At 39.9% G+C, this 19,519-nt stretch overlaps 1 protein-coding gene across 1 annotated transcript in view; it reads left to right on the top strand.

Annotated features, from left to right (window-relative positions):
• Positions 1-19,519, top strand: part of wdr11 (WD repeat domain 11) — a 55,542-nt gene that overhangs the window by 23,958 nt on the left and 12,065 nt on the right. The window contains exons 12-22 of the mRNA XM_086166086.1: positions 1,158-1,264; positions 3,802-3,877; positions 7,602-7,710; positions 8,254-8,375; positions 9,346-9,493; positions 14,230-14,336; positions 15,161-15,275; positions 16,428-16,599; positions 17,511-17,619; positions 18,989-19,051; positions 19,343-19,408. Coding sequence (XP_086022212.1) covers positions 1,158-1,264; positions 3,802-3,877; positions 7,602-7,710; positions 8,254-8,375; positions 9,346-9,493; positions 14,230-14,336; positions 15,161-15,275; positions 16,428-16,599; positions 17,511-17,619; positions 18,989-19,051; positions 19,343-19,408 — 1,194 coding nt within the window. The remainder of the gene's footprint in view (positions 1-1,157; positions 1,265-3,801; positions 3,878-7,601; positions 7,711-8,253; positions 8,376-9,345; positions 9,494-14,229; positions 14,337-15,160; positions 15,276-16,427; positions 16,600-17,510; positions 17,620-18,988; positions 19,052-19,342; positions 19,409-19,519) is intronic.

Genomic DNA, 19,519 nt, shown 5'->3' on the forward strand with positions numbered 1-19,519 from the left:
ATTGTATGAGGTATAATGCAGTCAGAAATATAGATGTTGGCATAATCATCGGGGTTCAGATGGTTTTTCAAAATCTTAAAGTAATTTCCTTGTTTTATGGGAGGATAAAGGATGTTAGTGCAGCGGAGGTAGACAAATTATGGTTAGTTTTATTTAAAAGTCTGAATGCATTTTGAATGCAAACTCTAAATGATTTAGAGAAGATTGACTAAGCCATGTGTTCTGAAAACAAATCCAGAAATGAGGAAACTGAACTGTATCTTTGTAGCTCAAGGTCTGAAGTACACAGAAAACGATTTCTGGAATGTTCTGTACCCATTAAGTAACACAATGAAAATAACAAACAGCAAGTGCCAGTTGACCTGTTATTATTTTCTAATGAGAAGCAGCACTATTTAACCAGGATTAATGAAACAAAAGATTGAATTCTTAATTCTGTTTCAGATCTATCTGTCTGTATGTCTGTCTGTCTGTCTGTCAAGGTGTGTGTGTGCATATAAATGTATAATTTGCTGGCACTTATTGTTGAAAGGGTTCACATCAGCAGTGCACATAATAAATACATAAAGAGATAAATAAAAACATTAATAAAATTCAGAAAATTTGGCACAACTGAAAAACAAAAACTACATGAATTTGCATTATTGCTCATGATTTATCTTTGTTTTTGTCCTTTCCTGCACAAATGAATCTATGACACTTCTAACCGCCGTCATGACATACAGCATTGAGAGTTCAGAGGTATATTTTATGTGGTGGGTAGTGCAAATGTGCAAATGCAAATGAGCCCAGCAGCCTTCATCACTGGCACAGTCATGCCAAAGGAGGCCAAGCCTAGTGTCTCATTTGCATTTAGTGGGAAAATTGACTAATTAATCACAAGGCTATTTACCATCTCATTACAATTGAGTTTGCGTTCCCTTAGCTGTTTCTACTGTTCAAAAAATATTCATATCCCACACTTTCTGGCTTGATTTCTTATGCAGTGTTTTAAGCTCTCAAATGGCTTTGACAATGCTTTAGGTGTGCAATTTATCATCCAGCTTCTTAGAGTGGAGTAATGGTATCGTTAATAACCAAGCTGCAAGTATTTTTCAAAATGTTCTTGTTGTACCTGAAACCTTGTGTGTCTGAATGTATTTGTGTCATTTTCACAGGGGTATTGAATGGGTTAGTCTCACCAGTTTCCTGTCTTTTGCTACATCTGCTCCCAACAATATGGGCCTGGTCCGAAACGAGCTACAGCATGTCGACCTGCCGACAGGTGAGAAGGGACACACAAGCCAACCCTAGGCCACTAATCACTAATTTTATATTGGCCATTCTTTTTGGCTCAATGATTCGACTGACTTAAATGATGAAATAGGGACTTCCTTTTCTTGCTCTCTCTTGCTCACACCTTCTCTCACTCTTTTTTCCCTGACACTGCCTCACAGTTTTTGTCCTGTTCATCTTTGTCCATTTTGGTCTCTCAGGAGAATCTTCTTCTCTTGCTAATACTGACATGTTCGAAATTAAGGTCCAAGTTAAACAGTATTAGATACTGCCAAAGGGGTGCCTCGCTCTGAGAATTAGAACTTAGATATTGGGATAAATCTTGTAGCCACCAGAGGAATGAATGTACTCGTCTCCTCAAGGCATGAAGGTAGTTGTTTAATAACCCATGGATAGAGTTGTGAGTGGTCCTGAAGAGATGGTAGGTAGAAATGGTGGAAGGACAGAATAATAATCTGAGGACTTGTTAAAAATCAATGAGATTAGAATTAACAGAAACAAATATATGGTGTTACTGGATCAATCTAAATGATTCATTGCCCGTATTTTTTGCCTGTCTACTCCCATAGTTGACACATAAAATGGCTTTAGATTGAAGAACTAAAGCGGAAGAAGAAAAAAAAATATTACTATGCACCTAGCAACGGTTCTGCCCAAAATCTTTACAAATTCAGTGTAACAATTTTAAGTCTCTCTTAAGCATTAGAGTCATCAAAGTTAATAAGCCATGCCATTAGCCTCAGTTATAGGCTTGCATACTATCCAAAAAATGTATTCTTGTGTCATTGCTATGACGTGAAGTGGTTGAGGTCCTTGAAGCGAGCCCCTCGCAGCTCTGATAAAGTGTGTTCAGGTTTTTGCAAATAACATAATTGAAAACCATGTATTTGTTATCCTCAAAGAGCTCAAAGTCAATATTTACTGTATTTGACTGTGGCAGAGATACAAAAGGTGTGAGATGTGTTTACCCTAGCATGAACATATCTGTCTATACTTGGTGAAACTGACAGATTTCACAAAAAATGTTCAAAATAAATTCAATAAATGAACCATCATGACTTGGGAAGCAGGGGGGGAACCCCAGCAACGAAGAAAAATATAAGATATCCAGATGTGCATCTTCACTCTGGAAGCCTTGCCATCCACTGTGTATGGGACTATCAACAAATTTCAGGAATCAAATGTGAATTAAAAAAAAAGATGTCATCAGCAGAATATATAATGTCCAATCTGAGCGCACCATTAAAATTACAACCCCCAAGGGAAAACAATCAGCAGACCAGCACCTTAAGCGGATTATACTTTGTGACTTCTACTTGTCCCTCAGTTTTTTTTCATTTAAATTCTATTATCCCCACGACTCTGAGTGCAGTATAAGTGGCAGAAGATGGATGGATGGATTCTATTATGCTATTGGTTAGGCCAGAACATCCTTTCGTGATAGTACATACATAGGGGTGTCTTTACCATCATTCACACAGCAGAAGTTGACAGTGGTCTAAATTGGGATTGTTGGGGAGAAAATTCCTGATATACGGATGATATCTGACAAGATTCAAGACTCACAAGAATGAAACAGCATTGCTTGCTCATCTTGAATTGTGCTGATGCCTAGTTTCTGCAATGACGATTGAAGACAATTTGAAAGCACGTGATTTTTTTTTCCCTTTTGTCTTATATCTCCATGTTTCAGGACACTTGATGTTGTGAAAAGGATTTGGATTTTTTCCCCATTCAGTCACATTTTTTATTTCTTACACAGATAAAAGGGCACATAGCCTTCATGTTACTGACCATATTTTTTGTGTCTCTGTTTTCTCAAGTCTGCTCCACCAGAAGCTATCTTAAAATTCTTGTTTATGAATGTTTGTACATGTATTAGTAGTTAGATAGCTAATTAGGTTGCAAGGCAGGTAGGCAGGAAGATACATAGGTATGTAGGTAGATAGGTATTTGGCATAACAAGTATCACCACGCTACCCTTTGCACTGATGCCATAATTGACACTTTGCAATCAGGACATGCCATTGCAGCAGCTACAAATGACAGAGGAACTTTTGAATGCATTAGCCTACAGCACAGCTCTCTAAGGTTTTCTCTGTACCAGATGCTGTCATATTATTGCCCCTCAGGTACACCACAACTGTCACAGGTCACCCCCCTCCAAACTTCAAAAAATGTCAATCATAGACCTCCTAGGTGTCCTTTCAAATTCAGCACAGCACTACCTTAAGCAAATTCCCCCGGATACAAATGAAGGACTTTTTTTTTTTCTGAGGACATGATGCTCTGCATAATGTGTGCCTCGGTGTTCACAAATGAAATTATTAGATTTGAACAGGTGGTAAGAATAAGCTGTCGTTGGCTTGCCTGGCCCTGCACTCTGGGCAGAACTGAAGCCCTGGCACCAAAGTGAAATAGATGAGTCATGTGTTTCAGGTGGAATGCACAATACTGTCTGCCATCTTCTGTCATCAGCTCTCTCCCTTACATTCACTCCCTCTCCATGTCTGTTGTGTTTTGCAGGCAGATGTTTTGCATTCAGAGGCGAGCGAGGGAATGATGAGCCACCTATCGAAATGATTAAAGTCTCTCATCTCAAGTGAGTTCCATGCCCCCCACCCCATCTGGTCCCTTTTTACCAAGAAAACCAAATACCAACGTAACAGTGTGTAGAATCCTTGCACTCAACAACCTTAGTACTCTGATAGAAAGTCTAGAGATGGAGAGGTAAAATGTGTTTTTTGGGCTCAGCATTTAGTGGCTTAGGTCAAATTTTTTGACAGATATCATTATCTTGACTTATCTTTAAATGTAACTTACATACTTAATACAAACTTTTACACTCACAAAGTATGTGGGATTGCAATCATGGTCCCAAGCCACGCTAAATGCAAAGGGTTGTGTCAGGAAGGGAATCCGGTGTAAAACTTTTGCCAAAACCAAACACGGAAATCAAACCTAATAATCTCATATTGGATCAGTTTAGGCCCGGGTTAACAAAGACCGCCATTGGTACCGATGACCTTCAGCGTATCAGTGGAAACTGGGCTATTTTGGGTCGAAGAAGGAGAGGAGGAAGGCGTGTTCAGAAGCAGAGAGGGAAAGGAAAGGCAAGAGTCTGGGAATGAGGGTAGGGACTTTGAATATCAGAATGCTGACAGGAAAAGGTAGAGTTGGTCGACACAATGCAGAGAAGGAGGGTGGATATACTGTGTGTCCAGGAGTCCAGGTGCAAAGGTAGTAAGACTAGAAGCTTAGGAGCAGGTTTTAAATTGTCCTATCATGGTACTGACAGGAAGAGAAATTGAGTAGGAGTTATCTTGAAGGAGGAGTTTGTTAGGAATGTTCTAGAGGTGAAAAGAATATCAGATAGACTCATGAGTCTGACACTGAAAATTGAAGGTGTGATGCTCAATGTTGTTAGTGTCTATGCCCTGCGGGTGGGATGTGAGTTAGAGGTGAAGGAGAAGCTCTGGAATGAGTGAGATGAAGTGAAGCAGAATATCCTCAGAGATGAGAGAGTGGTAATTGGTGCAGACCTCAGTGGGCATGTTGGTGCAGACAATAGAAGGGATGAAGAAGTGATGGGCAGATTTGGTATACTAGATGGGAATGCAGAGGGACAGATGATGGTAGACTTTGCAAAAAGGATGGAAATGGCTGTTGTGAACCCTTGTTTCCTGAAAAGACAGGAACATTAGGTTACTTCTAAGACTGGAGGAAGGAGCAAGCAGATAGACTACTTCTTGTATGGACGAGGTAACGTGAACGAGATCAGTGACTGCAAAGTAGTTGGAGGTGAGTGTGGCCAGACAGCATAGGATGGTGGTTTGTAGGATGACTTTGATGACAAGGTAGATCAAGAGGACAAAGGCAGGGCAGAGGACAAAGTGGTGGAAGCTGAAAAAGGAGGAGTTGAGAAAGGCTCTGGGTAGTGAGGGAGCACTTCCAAATGACTGGACAACTACAGCTAATGTTATCAGGGAGACAGGTAGGAGAGTGCTTGGTGTATCATTTGGGAGGAAAGTAGATAAGGAGACTTGGTGTAGGTATGATGAAGTGCAGGAGTATATACAGAGTAAGCAGCTAGCAAACAAGAAGCGGGGCTCTGAGGGGAGCTGAAAAGAACAGGAGTACAGGGAGATACAGCGTAAGGTAAAGATAGAGGTCGCAAAGGCAAAACAAAGGGCAATAACTTGGATGCTCGGTTGGACAGTAAGGAGGGAGAGAATGATATATACATGTTGGTGAAACAGAGAGATAGAGATGGAAAGGATGTACAGCAGGTCCGGGTGATTAAAAAAGAGTGGGAAATGTATTGACAGATGCTAGAAGAGTGATGGGAAGATGAAAAGAGTATTTGAAGAGCAGATGAATGAGGCAAATGAAAGAGAGGCAAGGGTAGAAGCAGTGACTATTGTAGGCCACAAAGGAGCAGAGATTACTAAAAGTGAAATGGAGAAGGCATTGAAGAGGATGAAGAGTGGAAAGGCAGTTGGTCCTGATGGAGGTTTGGAAGTGTTTGGGAGAGGCAGCGGCAGAGTTTCTGACTAGGTTATTCAAAGGGGTCTTAGAGATAGGGAAGGTGCCTGAAGAATGGAGACGAAGTGTGATGGTGCCCATTTTTAAGAATAAGGGGAATGTGCAGAATTGCGGCAACTATAGATGGATAAGGTTGATGAGTCAAACAACAGAGTTATGGGAAAGAGTAGTTGAAACTAGGCTGAGAGCAGAAGTCCGCATTTGTGAACTATGGCTTCATGCCTAGAAAGAGTACTACAAATGCAGTATTTGCTTTGAGAATGCTTATGCAGAAGAACAGTAAAAGGCCAGAGGGAACTGCATAGAGAAAGCATATGACAGGGTGCCAAGAGAGGAACTCTGATATTTTATGAGGAAGTCTGGAGTAGCAGAGAAATATTTTAGACTGGTGCAGGATATGTACGCTAGCTTTAAGACAGTGGTGAGGTGTGCTGTAGGGGTAACAGAGAAGTTCAAGATGGAGGTGGGACTCCATCAGGGATCAGCTCTGAGCCCTTTCTTGTTTGCAGTGGTGATGGACAGGCTGACAGATGAGGTTAGACAGGAATCTCCATGGACCATGATGTTTGCAGATGACATAGTGATCTGTAGTAAGAGCAGAGAAAAGCTTTAGGAAAATCTAGAGAGTTGGGGGTATGGTCTGGAAAGGACAGGAATGAAGGTTAGTTGCAGCAAAACAGAGCGTATGTGTGTGATCGAGAAGAACTCGGGTGGAACGGTGAGGCTACAGGGAGTGGAGCTAAAGACCTTTGATGATTTCAGGTACCGGTACTTTGGGTCTACAGTCCAGAGCAGCGGAGAGTGCGTAAAATAGGTGAAGAGATGGGTTCAAGCAGGTTGAAATGGGTGGAGAAAAGTGTCGGGGGTACGATGCAAAGAAGACTATCAGCTGGAATGAAAGGAAAAGTGTACAAGACAGCTGTGAGACCAGCAATGCTGAACGGCCTAGAAACAGTTACAATGACTGTAAGACAGGATGCAAAGCTAGAGATTGCAGAGATGAAGATGCTCAGGTTCTCTTTGGAAGTGACAAGGATGGATAGGATCAGGAATGAGTCTATCAGAGGAACACCACATGGTAGATAGATTTTGAGAAAAGGTCAGAGAGGCCAGACTGAGATGGTTCAGTCATGTGCAGAGGAGGGATAATGAATACATTGGTAGATGGATGCTGTAATTGGAGCTGCCAGGTAGGAAGTCTAGAGGAAGACCAAAGAGAGGATTTATGAACATAGCGAGAGAGGATATGAAAGTAGTTGGTGTGAGGGAGGAGGAAGAAGAAGACGACAAAGGTTGTACAAACGGCAGTCACCTTGGGATTTGCACCTGAGCTACGATAAATAAAGTCTGTGTCTGCCCTCTCTTCTTACTGAAACAGTTAAAACATTTGTACTGAATTTTAGGCTGAAACTAGTTTGTGGTGGTACATAAAACAAGCCCAAGGTTACTGCAGTATCTGAATTCACAGTTAATGTGATGTTTCATACTCTACACTCACTATCAGAGGATAGAATAAGGTGGAAAACTGTAATTACCAGGAAATGTCTGTCTTGGTTGGCTGCCACAGATCACAATCTCGTAATAACAAAGGCCTGGGGGAGATGTTTGCAATGAGATAACGGGTAGCATGCTGTCAGACAGTGACCAGAACTGCAGGGCTCTGCCACTGTGATAAAACTGAATTCACACTGTCAGTGTCAGGACATTGCCTGCATTCTGACACATTGCTAACTAGATGATTGACTCACCTTACCTTTTGTGTGTGTCTGCTCTGTCCTTAGACAGTACTTGGTGGTGGTGTTCAGAGACAAACCCCTGGAGCTTTGGGACATCAGGACAGGGACCCTTCTCAGAGAGATGGCTAAGAATTTCCCCACTGTTACTGCACTGGTATTTTATGTTTATTTTACTACTTTCAATATTGAGTTTTTATTGCAAAAAATCACAGATCATATCTGCATTTTGACATATTTACTTAAACCACTCCACATCCTGTATTTGTGGACATTTCCATATTGCAATAGTCATATATACTTTTTGACCTGTGTATAATCTTCTATTTGTGTGGACCATTTGATAGATTAGTCTGAAAAATTCCCAAAGCTCAGCAAGGAGCTGTGGCTTCATTAGGCCATAGAAATGCTCATAAAAGAAGAGTTATGCAGGGCGAACTTTACAGTGTGGCTGTAAAACCCTCCACAGTGTGAATAAAACCGCCTGTAACCTTAATAATACATGCTGGTCTCCCCTGGAACCATATTGCTGTCTCATTTCCAAATTGATTACAATCCCGACTCAAACTAGAAAGCCTAAGCAGTAAGAATGGAAGGTTGCAAAAAATATGCCATGTTAGGATCTGCTGTACAAGAAGAACATTGTTTTCCTGTCTTTTTGACTCTACTATAAGAAAAACTGTCTGCATTTCTTAAATAGGAGTGGTCCCCATCTCACAACCTGAAAAGCCTGAAAAAGAAGCAGATGGCCGCCAGGGAGGCCATGGCTCGCCAAACTGTGTCGGATGCAGAGCAAAGTAGTGTAGAATCCTCCGTCATCAGGTCAGCATAACAGAGCATCCAAATTGAGTTCTTGGTTGCTTTGAAAGGGAACTTATTAACCTACAACATCAATTGTTCATATCAGGAGCAACCAGAGACAACATTATCAATATTTCATGTTAAATACATCACTGACTGGTTGTGACGTCAACCTACCCCTCACATTCTATTTCCAAACTAATGTGGTTTCTTTTTCTTTTGTTTAGTTCCCATTTGCCATATTGAGTGAAAGCTGAGGTTTGAGTCATCTGTTGTCAATTAAAGTTTTAGTAAAACTTCAGTATTGAGACATAATGATGATCAATTGTTTCTTTTACAGTAGCAATGCAGCAAAAATAGAAGAGTACAATTCTGAGGTCGAGGCTCACATCAACTAACCACATTTTAAGTAACAGAAAAATGAACAAATAAACAAACAAATATAAATAATTATTACCATTTTTGGAAGTGATTTAATACTGATGAAACTTTTAATTTTTAAGTCCTAGTTGGTTTGACGTCACATATGGGCAGCACTACAGAAATTGATTCACTTCATAGTGCCAAGCTAGACTTTTAGACTTCGTGTTCTGTCTCCACTTTAAGAGAATCTCAAAGGTAGTGTGATGTCCCTGTTCTTTCCCTAAATATCGACTATGTGAGCTAAATATGTATATCTGCTTTGTTGGCAAGCCCTACCTTTCATTGTATTTCATTGTAGGCTTCAGTGGAAACAAAATGGAGGAAGAGCACTGTAACCAGCTGTAACACATTGACAAGATGAATATTTAGCTCAGATTAATATCAATTATAGATACTAATAAAACCTTCAGTGCCATTTTTAATGATAGTATGTTGCCAAACCTTTGTAGTGTCAGTAAGCATTGAAACAGTATAACTCACTGTATTGTATCCATGTATTGGACAAAATAGTTTAATCTTGCATCTGCATTTTTGAAGTACCTTCTTATGTGTTTTATTCCTTTACCAGTCTCCTGCAGGATGCGGAGAGCAAGTCAGAGACAAGCCAGGCTATATCAGCAAGAGAGCATTTTGTGTTCACTGATACGGATGGGCAGGTCTACCACATCACTGTGGAGGGCAACACAGTCAAGGATGGTGCTCGAATCCCCCCTGATGTGAGTCTATTGCACTGGCCTTTGTTGAATTCGTCAGAACTATACCTCCAGGGGGATTGTGGATGATCCTCACAATACTTCATAGTTTTTGGCACTCTCAAATTAAAGCCACAAGACGTATATTTTACTTTTGAAGTAGCAACAGTGGCCTCTGCTACTAGGAAAGGAAATAGGTCATAATATGTTTGTTAAACTTCTGACATACGGTTAAATCTGCACAGTAAATGTAGCATTCTACATATCAGCAATCGTCACACCATTGCCCTCCAGCTAATGCAAGTGTGAATCATCTGATTACTAGGATCAGTTCGACCTTCTGTCTTTAGGCGACATTCGGGGCAATATTGACAACAAAAGATGAGGCTTCATTTCAGTTTTCTCAAGGTTTGAGGAAGAATCTTGATCTGGTTAGCTTAAGTTCCAAGTCCCAACATGACTCAGGCTTATAAGTCAGCACCTCAAAATTATTTTGGGAGCTTTATTTTCAGAAATAATACTCTCTGGAATACATTTTAGCCTTTATCCCCCCAGATTTAAATATCTTATTTAGTCTTTTATGTTTATTTCATGCATGAATGTCTGTGCCTCCTCACCCTTGCACACAACCCTTCTTCATTTTTCCTCTCTATGAGATTAATTTATACTTTCTCTCAGCGATGCTAGAATTAACTTTTTTTTGGAATGTGTTTTTTGAGCCCCTCCAACTCTACAATTCACTATTATCCAAAAATGGCTTGAGGGAATTTCTTTGAATTTGGCACACAGGAAATTTGGTACGGTCTACTTAATTCATGGCTGAATGGATTGGTTTTGGGGGTTATGGGTCTGAAGGACATCACACGCATCCTCTGATCATGGTAACATTGCACACATTTTTATTGCAAAATAAAGCGATATGGTAATACATTTTACAGTCACAAGATCAAAGTAATGATGAGTGGGCCTGCAGTGTCACAGTGCTCTACAAAAAAACATGTTTGGCCCTTATTTAACACAATGGCAAATAAACAGAAGTAGAGAGCATGATCTTAGTTCCTAATTGGTTGTTGGAGACATAAAAGCACAAGTGTAGTCCTTTTCCCTGTTATATCTGTTGTTGGTCTTGCATCAGGTTAAGTTCTCTTGCTGTTTTATCTTCTCACTATTCTTGTTTCAAAGTATGTTGTTTTGGAGCTCAAGCCAAAAAATAGTTCTTCTGTTTAAAGTTAAAGCAATCCTTTTATATACGCACATATGTATTACACATATAGATATTACGAACAATAAATCTGATGCACGATATCTGGGGCAAATTTGAAAAAATTATCCAAGTTCATATACATTGAAATACAAGCTGTATTTTGATGTATGAAAACTCCTGTGTCAGATATTGAACACAAATGCATCTGCTGTCTGCGCAAGGTAACAAGGGGAAACTTCATTGCAATTTTTGAGGTAAATTACTGCTGAGTATTTCTGGTTAAATTTAGCTCAAAACAGTATCTTTCTGAGCTGGTCCCAAGCCTGAATAAAATGCATAGGGTTGTGTCAGGAAGGGCATATGGCATAAAACGCCTGCCAAAACCATACATGCAAAGTAAATCTAAAACTTTCATAGTGGAACGGTCAAGGCCCAGGTTAATAATTACAGTACTCTGTGCGACTAACCTACAGAGTACCAGTGGAAATTGGGCTATCGGGGTCGATGAAGGAGAGGAAGAAGGCGTGTTCTCTTTCTAACTTAAGTTTTGTCTTGAACAAGTGAAATATATGCTTGATTGGGTTCAGATCTGGTGATTGACTCTGCCATTGCAGAATATTCCACTTCTTTGCTTTAGAAAAGTTGCTTTTGCAGTATGTTTTGGATCATTGTCCTGTGAAGCGCCGTCCAATCAACTGTGCTGCACTTGGTTAAATCTGAGCAGAAAGGGTATCTGTATACACTTCAGAATTCATTTGGTTGCTTCTGTCTTTTGTCACATCATCAATAAAAATAAGTGACGCAGCTCCTTTGGAAGCAATGCATGCCCATGCCATCATACTGCCTCCACCATATTTTAGAGAAGATGTGGTGTACTTTGGATCATGAGCTCTTCCAATTCTTCTCCAAACTTTCTTAATCCCATCAGTCTGGTACAGGTCGATCTTAGTCTCATCTGTCCAAAGATAGCTTTTCCAGAACTGGGCTGGCTTCTTCAGGTGTTTTTTTGGCAAAGTCAATTCTGGCCTCTCTATTTTTGAGGCTGATAAATGGTTTGCACCTTGTGGTGAATCCTTTTTATTTACTCTCATGAAGTCTTCTCTCTAAGGGAATGTCGTATGATTTTCTAGGAGAAGTTGAGAAAGGTTCTGGGTGGTCAGGGACATTTTCCAGATGACTGCAGCTAATTTGATCAGGGAGACAGGTAGGAGAGTTCTTGGTGTGTCATCTGGAAGGAGGGAAGGACGTGTTGCAGGTTCGAGTAATTAAGGATAGAGAGGGAAATGTATTTACTGGTGCCAGACGGGTGATGGGAAGATGGAAAGAGGTCTTTGAACATCTGATGAATAAGTAAAATGAAAGCGAAGGGGAAAAAAAATGGGATGATTTTGGACCACAAAGTAGCAGAGATTTGTGAAGGTGAAGTGAGGAGGCCACTGAAGAGGATGAAGGGTGAAAAAGCTGTTGGTCCTTATGATATACCTGTTGAGGTATTGAAATGTCTAGGAGAGGCGGCAGTAGAGTTCCTGGTCAGATTATTCAACTGTATAATTGAGATTGAAAAGATGCCTGAGGAATGGAGTGTGATTGTGTTCATTTTTAAGAACAAGGGATATGTGGAGAATCGCGATAGCCATAGATGGATAAACTTGATGAGCCATATGATGAAGTTATGGGAACGAGTAAAGGAAACTAGACGTAGAGAAGAAGCCAGCATTTGTGAGCAGTAGCATTGTTTTATGCCTTGAAAGAGTATCACAGATTAGGGATTAGCTCGGGCCCTTTCTTGCTTGCAGTGGTGATGGACAGGATGACAGATGAAGTTAGACATAAATCTCCCTGGACCATGTTGTTTGCAGATGGTATTTCAAGCTTAGTGAGACCAGGGAGCAGGTGGAGGAAGTGCCCTTGAAAGGAGGCTATAGAAGGTTCGCCAAAGCAAGACAGAATATATTTGTGGTTTTGAGACAGTGGCATTGAGGAAAAGACTAGATGCAGAGCTGGAGGCAGGATGAAGATGTTGATGTTTTCTATTTGCGAGTGACATTGAAGGATAGGATCAGGAATGAGTTCATAAGAAGGACAGCACATGTTTTTCCTATATAAGGTCAGAGAAGCCATACTGAGATGGTTTGGTCATGTACAGAGGAGGGATTGTGATTATATTTGGAGGAGGATGCTGAGGTTGGAACTGCACTACAGGGGGGCTAGAGGAATAACAAGGAGAAGATTTATGGATGTAGCGAAAGCAAAGTTAGTTGGTTTGAGAGAAGAGGATATGAAAAATAGAGTTCGTTGGAGGATGTTGATTCGCTGTAAAGACCCCTGAAGGGATTAGCTGAAGGAAACCATTTCTGGATATTATTTGATCACTCCTTGCCAAGATTAAGTTTTTTTTTTTTTGAATATGTGTTTATTTTGCTAGTTTTGAGGATTTGGCTTCCTTTTTAGACAACTGACTTTTAAGTACATTTTTTTTCTGATTTTTGAACTTTTAAATATGCTAATCCACTTGTGGAAGTTTGATATAGTTGAAGGAAACTGGGGTAGATGGTTAGAAAAAAAGGGCACAAAATTATCTGTGGGTGTAAAAAAAAAAATGATGTTTGCCAGACAAAACTCCATCTCTTTTATTTAAATAGTAAAATTATTTATCATTATTTCTATATCTTAATATTCCCCCCCAAGAGACACCATTGTATAGTATACTATGCTATTACCCAGGTGTAGAATAGTCCTGACTGTGTCTTTTTCATTCTCATTTCCCAATTTTTCTGTTAGTAAAGTAACATGTGGCAATATTATATGAGAAGCTTCATAATTCTCAGTAAAGAGAATATACAATAGTGTTTTGAATCCTGAGGTCCATTTCTAATGAGCAAATCAGATCGAATCGTTCTTATTCATGTATTTGGGGGGGGGGGGGGGGGGGGCTTCATACCTGCATCCATTCATGCTGCAGAGCCTCACTGGGCTTACACAGGGATATAAAGCCCTATCCTCATGATAGCTGCATATTTTTGCTCAAACATTTGCATACCCCTAAGGTTTTTTTAGACATTTCATCATATCTCCATATCTTTGACACTAAAGTTACTGAAACCCTCACAAAACATCTTATCCTGCAATCTACCAAAGTCACACTGGAAGTGTGACACAATGTCTTCACAGCAACACTCCTCTGGTGAAAAAATCTTTAACTTTATTAGGCTTGTTTACCACCTCACTATCACAGAGATTTTCAATGTTCTATTTCCATTGGAATCAAAAGCTATTTGTTATGTTTTACTGCAAAAGTAGCAGATGTATTTACAAACTTTGCAAGCTCATGACTTGTAGAGATGGGAATTTTAAAATGCATGCAGATTGATTCAACTGCAATCATTTAGAAATGAAGTTGATTTTTCCGGTTGGTGGGTTTTTATGTAATTCAAAATTATATAAGAAGGAAAATAAATGAATCTGGTATAACTGTGGATATATTGATTAACTTAAAATGCTACCTTCACATCTATGTTTTGTGCATCTCTCACAACTCTCATTGTTATTGTTTCAGGGAAGCATGGGAAGTATTGCATGCATTGCCTGGAAAGGCGACACCTTGGTGCTCGGAGATGTGGACGGAAATCTAAACTTCTGGGATCTCAAAGCTCGTTTGTCCAGGTTGTAATGTACTCACTACTCTTTTTCAAATCACATATAATCTGGGTCATTTCAGGCTGCTCTAGAAAAGAGATCACAAAGTTATATCTTTGGTTGTGGCTTCCAAGAAGTGGTTGTGCATCGTACTGAGAGAGGTTCAAGGGTCACAGTCTTGCAACTACATATCAAAATCTTGACTGTATCATAAATTTAGGATTTAGGAGACTTGTTACTATCTCTGACATCTAAAAACCAAATGGGTGAGTGTCATCTAACTGCTTATTGTTTATTTAGTTGAGTCTAAGCATATCTCCTCCATCTCCTCTAGGTTAAGTCATTTTCCAGACATAGTTTAAACTGTTTAACTCACTTGATTCCTCCTTACAGACTGAATATGTACTCCTACCAGGCTCCATAGATGGATGATACTGAATGATAATGTTATAATTAAATTCCTCCTCACCTTTGATTTCCCACATTTGCTTTGAATAACCACTCCAAGATTAACCTTGAAGCTGCAAATTTATAAGACTGCCCAAATCTACACATCAATAACTTTACAAACTAAATCTACTGTAACTTTAGACCTGTACGCATTTTTTGAGGAACAAAATCACAGTAATTGTAACTTAAAATCACATCACAGATATTTATTAATGTATAGGATAAAGTAAAGTTTTGGGAGAGAAGAGGATATAGTGAATAGGGTTAGATGGAGGGGGTTGATTTGGCGACCCCTGAAGGGAGTAGCTGAAAGGAAAAAAAGAATAACATAAATAAATCACATAATGCAAAGTGTATAATTCACAGTTAAGTGTAAAGAATATTAAATGTGATGTTTTCAGGGGAATACCGACACACCGTGGCTGGGTGAAGAAAATACGCTTTGCACCGGGAAAAGGCAACCAGAAATTGCTTGTCATGTACACAGATGGAGTGGAGGTGTGGGACACCAAAGAGGTGAGGAAGATTTGTGTAATAGCAAAACGTCTGTATCACATGACAACTCTGCAGTGCTCAAACAGGGGAATGATCTTTCAACACAGTCGATTCATTGCGGCAGTTTTAACAGTTTTATGGTTGCAGAATTAATGTCACTATGTAGCACTTTATTCACTGAAGCGCCACAGTAGTATGATTGCATATATTTTACCAATGTCCTCTCTCAAACCAACACTGTAGTATATTTTCCGTAATTGTCCTGTTATGTTAAAAGAGCCATTACATTTCCCTGTACGAAAAAAACACATGCCTTAAAAGCTTTTCAATGGCATAAATAACATTTCAAATTGCAGTATAGATGATTGGTGTCCTTGTAGAGGAATTTATTATTGTTTCTTCTTAAACTGCGTACTGTGATTGCCATCATCCAGGTAGTCCTGGCTCTGCAGTCCCCATTAGAGTTTATCGAAGAATCCATCATTCAATGTAATGTCTCAGACACACACATACAGGCCCACACACACACATTCGCACAGCTGAATTGCAAAGCCAACAAAAATTAAGTGCCAAAGATTTGAATGTGGGCAGAGGTTTATTCTCTGGCATATATAGCGCAGGACGCTGGGGGGGAGGTGGTCTCAGCTGGGGGACTACTGTCAACCTGGAGGGATGTCTGTACTTTTGGGTAATGGAGACAAGACGCAGTTTTCAGTCACAGAATCATAAAAAGCCAGACAGACAGCAGATGGATCAAAGCGCAGTGGAAAACAAGCAGCAGCTATTGACTGGTAAGGAGAGGGAGGAGCAGGAGAGACTCGAGGGAGGAGAGGAGGTGCTAGGAAATCTCCGAAATGCTTCAGTACTCTGCTGACATTTGGGCTGCGTTCACTCCTGTATAGCCCCATAAAAAAGGCAAGGAATGTGGTTTGGTTTCCTTGTTTTTTTGTACATACATTTGAAAATACTTTTTGTCCACCAGGTCTTTCCTCTTGTCGCTTTTGGCGTCAATTAAATTCATCAATGAATCATATCATGTTCACAATCAAACAAGCTTTTTGTGAATCTTTCTAATCTTTTATTGTGAAGAATACTGAGCCGGTAGTTTTTCCAATCATATTCTATGTGACTTTTAGTCTCAGGTTGAACTACAGTAGCCTTCCCTCCTTGCAGGTCCAAATGGTCAGCAGCATGCGGATTGGCCGCAACGTAAACTATCGAATCCTGGACATCGACTGGTGTACATCAGACAAAGTCGTACTAGCCTCAGATGATGGCTGTATTCGAGTGCTGGAAATGGCAATGAAGTCTGCCAGCTACCGCATGGATGAACAGGACCTGACCGGTGAGCCGTGGATGTAAAGAAGCAAAAGATAAATTGCATTTTATCAAACGGAACCTCGCCCTATTGAGACGAAGACTCAATATATTCAAATGACCTGAAAGCTTTGTTGCCCGGATTCCTGTATTAAGACTGGTTACAATAGCTCTTCGCTCATCTTTACTGCTGTATGCAGCTCCAAAGCTACTGCCTTGTATGTCTGTGGAGGTTCTCAGTCATCTAGGTTATGGTGAATTCTTGTCGAAATCTTCTCGTCTTGGCAACTGGACTTGAATTTCTTCACCTGAAGATGTCACACCCCTCATTCGAGAGGCTTTTCCAGTTCCAATGACCTATGGGGAGTTTCCAAATATAACTGCCAAGTTTTTTGGGCAGGTCTAGATTATGGTGGCTTGTTATGTAAGTGGAAGAGTTGATCTGCAGAAACTAGGTATAGGGGGGTTGTTATGCTAATGGAGGGGTTATTTATTGGAACAAAAGAACCAATTAGTTGGATTACCTGGAAGTGAATGTGAAAAGGTAAAGCTAAACAAAACAGTGAAACCTGTTGGATCACATATGCTCTACTTTATGATATAATAAATAGTAATCGAGGGACATTGTTATACTTGAAGCAAATACTGTATATGGTTTGAAGAGTCCATGTATCCAAAACAACAACTTGAAATTAAAAGATTAGTATTATGCATAGTATAAAACTCTACTTGGTCTCATATGTATAAAAGAGGACAAGTTAATAATGTTTAAAACACTTGGTTCTTTGATAGCAAAGCTATACTTGTGCCATGCAATAGGTATCCAAAAAGGTACATTGCCAAAAAACCTAATGTGATTCTTAAAGGGCTATTTGATGGAATTTGTACCTATAGTGAAATTAATATTAATACTTTGTTTCCTCTGAAAACCATGTCCAGATTCAGTGTGGTGTCCTTACCTGCTGGTGCCGCGAGCAGCCCTTACTCTCAAGGCTTTCCTTCTTCTGCAGCCATGGTCAGGAACTTTCACCATGGACATCACTCAAGTGTAAGTTTCACAGCTGAATAATGAACCCATCTAAAATGCCCTTGATTAAATTACTGGTTCTTGTGTCAGAATTGTTAAAGGGGCAAAGAGTGACCCAAAGATAATAACAGGACAGTATAACCACCCATCTGTTCAATTGAGACATCAGATGGCTTGGATGTTCATGTACTCCCACACCAGAGGGATCTCCCTCTCTTAGCTCTCTGTAATTTTGCACTGTTTGCTTCAAGGAAATCGCCCCAAAACAAGTTTTTAAATCACTTGTGGCCACTGAATAATATTACATTTTAGTTTGAACTGTTTCAATGCTTGGTTTGCACTAAGCCAGTCTAGACCAGCACTATCAGTGCTGACCAGCACATTTTTATTTAATTGCAACAGTAGTTCAATCAAATTCAAGTCCTTTTTTTATGTCTTCATCGAAGTGTATTATATCTGAGGAGTAAAAATATAGCACTGATAGTAGCCAGTAATTTACCTATTGATATCAATACTTGAGCAGACCTGTTCTAGCTTCAAATTTATTTCAGCATAAATTGTTGAAGCTTTAAAATGCTGTTCATCTTGGCTTGAAACTTTAAGCTGAAGAGACTGACCTGCTCTCTCCCCATTTTTTGCACAAACACATTGAAACTCCACCAACTTTGTTTTAAAATGTATGTACAATGTATTGAGACATATTCTTCAATTTTTTTCCCTTATTGTTAATGTTGATTAAAGGTCAGAGAAGCCAGACTGAGATGCTCAGGCCATGTACAGAGGAGGGATAGTGAATATGTTGGTAGACGGATGCTGGAATTGGAGCTGCCTGGCAGGAGGTCTCGAGGAAGACCAAAGAGAGGATTTATGCATGTAGTGAGAGAGGATATGAAGGTGTTGCTGTGAGAGAGGAGGATGCAGAGAATAGGGTTAGATGGAGAAGGTTTATTTGCTGTGGCAACCCCTGAAGGGAAAAGCCGAAAGGAGAAGAAGATTGTTATGTTAATCCAAGCCAGTAAACTGAGCAGAGCTCCTAATTGGAGCTTCCAAAATGTCATCCTAATAGATAAAAGATTGTATGGCAGCTGTCTAACTATAACTAAGTAGAGTTGTGACCTGTCAAACTGAGTGTGACACACTCTGGTGTCTTCTGTCAAGCATGCACAGCTGCCCTATATCATGTCAGGCTGTTCTAGCAATAGTGCCCATAGGGTACTACCTGACCTCAGCATATTCTATTAGCTTGGAATACTCTGTTTTTCTTTTCCTCTGACATCAGGATTTGATTTCTCTTCAAAAATAGACACCTGGCCTCCCATGTAATATAAGGCCATGTTTCATTGTGGGTCGCTGCAAGGGGTCATTTTACAGAGCTTTTTTTCCATTTCAGAGATTACAGTGAGAAAGTTGAGATAAAGGGCTTAATCCAGGAGCAACTCAATTCTCTGTCTAAGTAAGTTATACACTTCTTATTCCTTATAATGGAAGTGATTAAACTCTAATTTTCAGGCTCGTAAAATTTTTCACATTTTACACAACCAGATCGAGGTGCATGCTAATATTTCTTGCCTCAGTTTGTTTTTCTCTTACTTGAAATTTTATTCGGACCTTTTTGTTTACACAGCAGTCTGTTGTTTGACAGATAAGAGGAATCTCCTTTAGCAGCCACACAGTAACTGTTATGTTTGACAAGTATAACTTGCTGTTGCTGTTTTCTTATTTTCTGTCTCTTATTGGCTTCCAGTGATATGAAAAGTGTACTGCAAGACCCTGAGCTCAGTCTGCTCCAGCGCTGCCTCCTTGTATCACGGTAACTTATAATGCACTGCCATCCCCCAGCATGATGGTCTGCTTCAAAGTGTCAAGAAATCTTGGCAATTATATATAGATATACAGTCTGAATATATGATGGAAGTTATTG

The sequence above is a fragment of the Fistularia commersonii genome, chromosome 2 (genome assembly GCF_037954325.1).
Source record: "Fistularia commersonii isolate RoL2024-O1a breed Wild chromosome 2, RoL_Fcom_v1.0, whole genome shotgun sequence".
Classification (NCBI taxonomy): domain Eukaryota; kingdom Metazoa; phylum Chordata; class Actinopteri; order Syngnathiformes; family Fistulariidae; genus Fistularia; species Fistularia commersonii.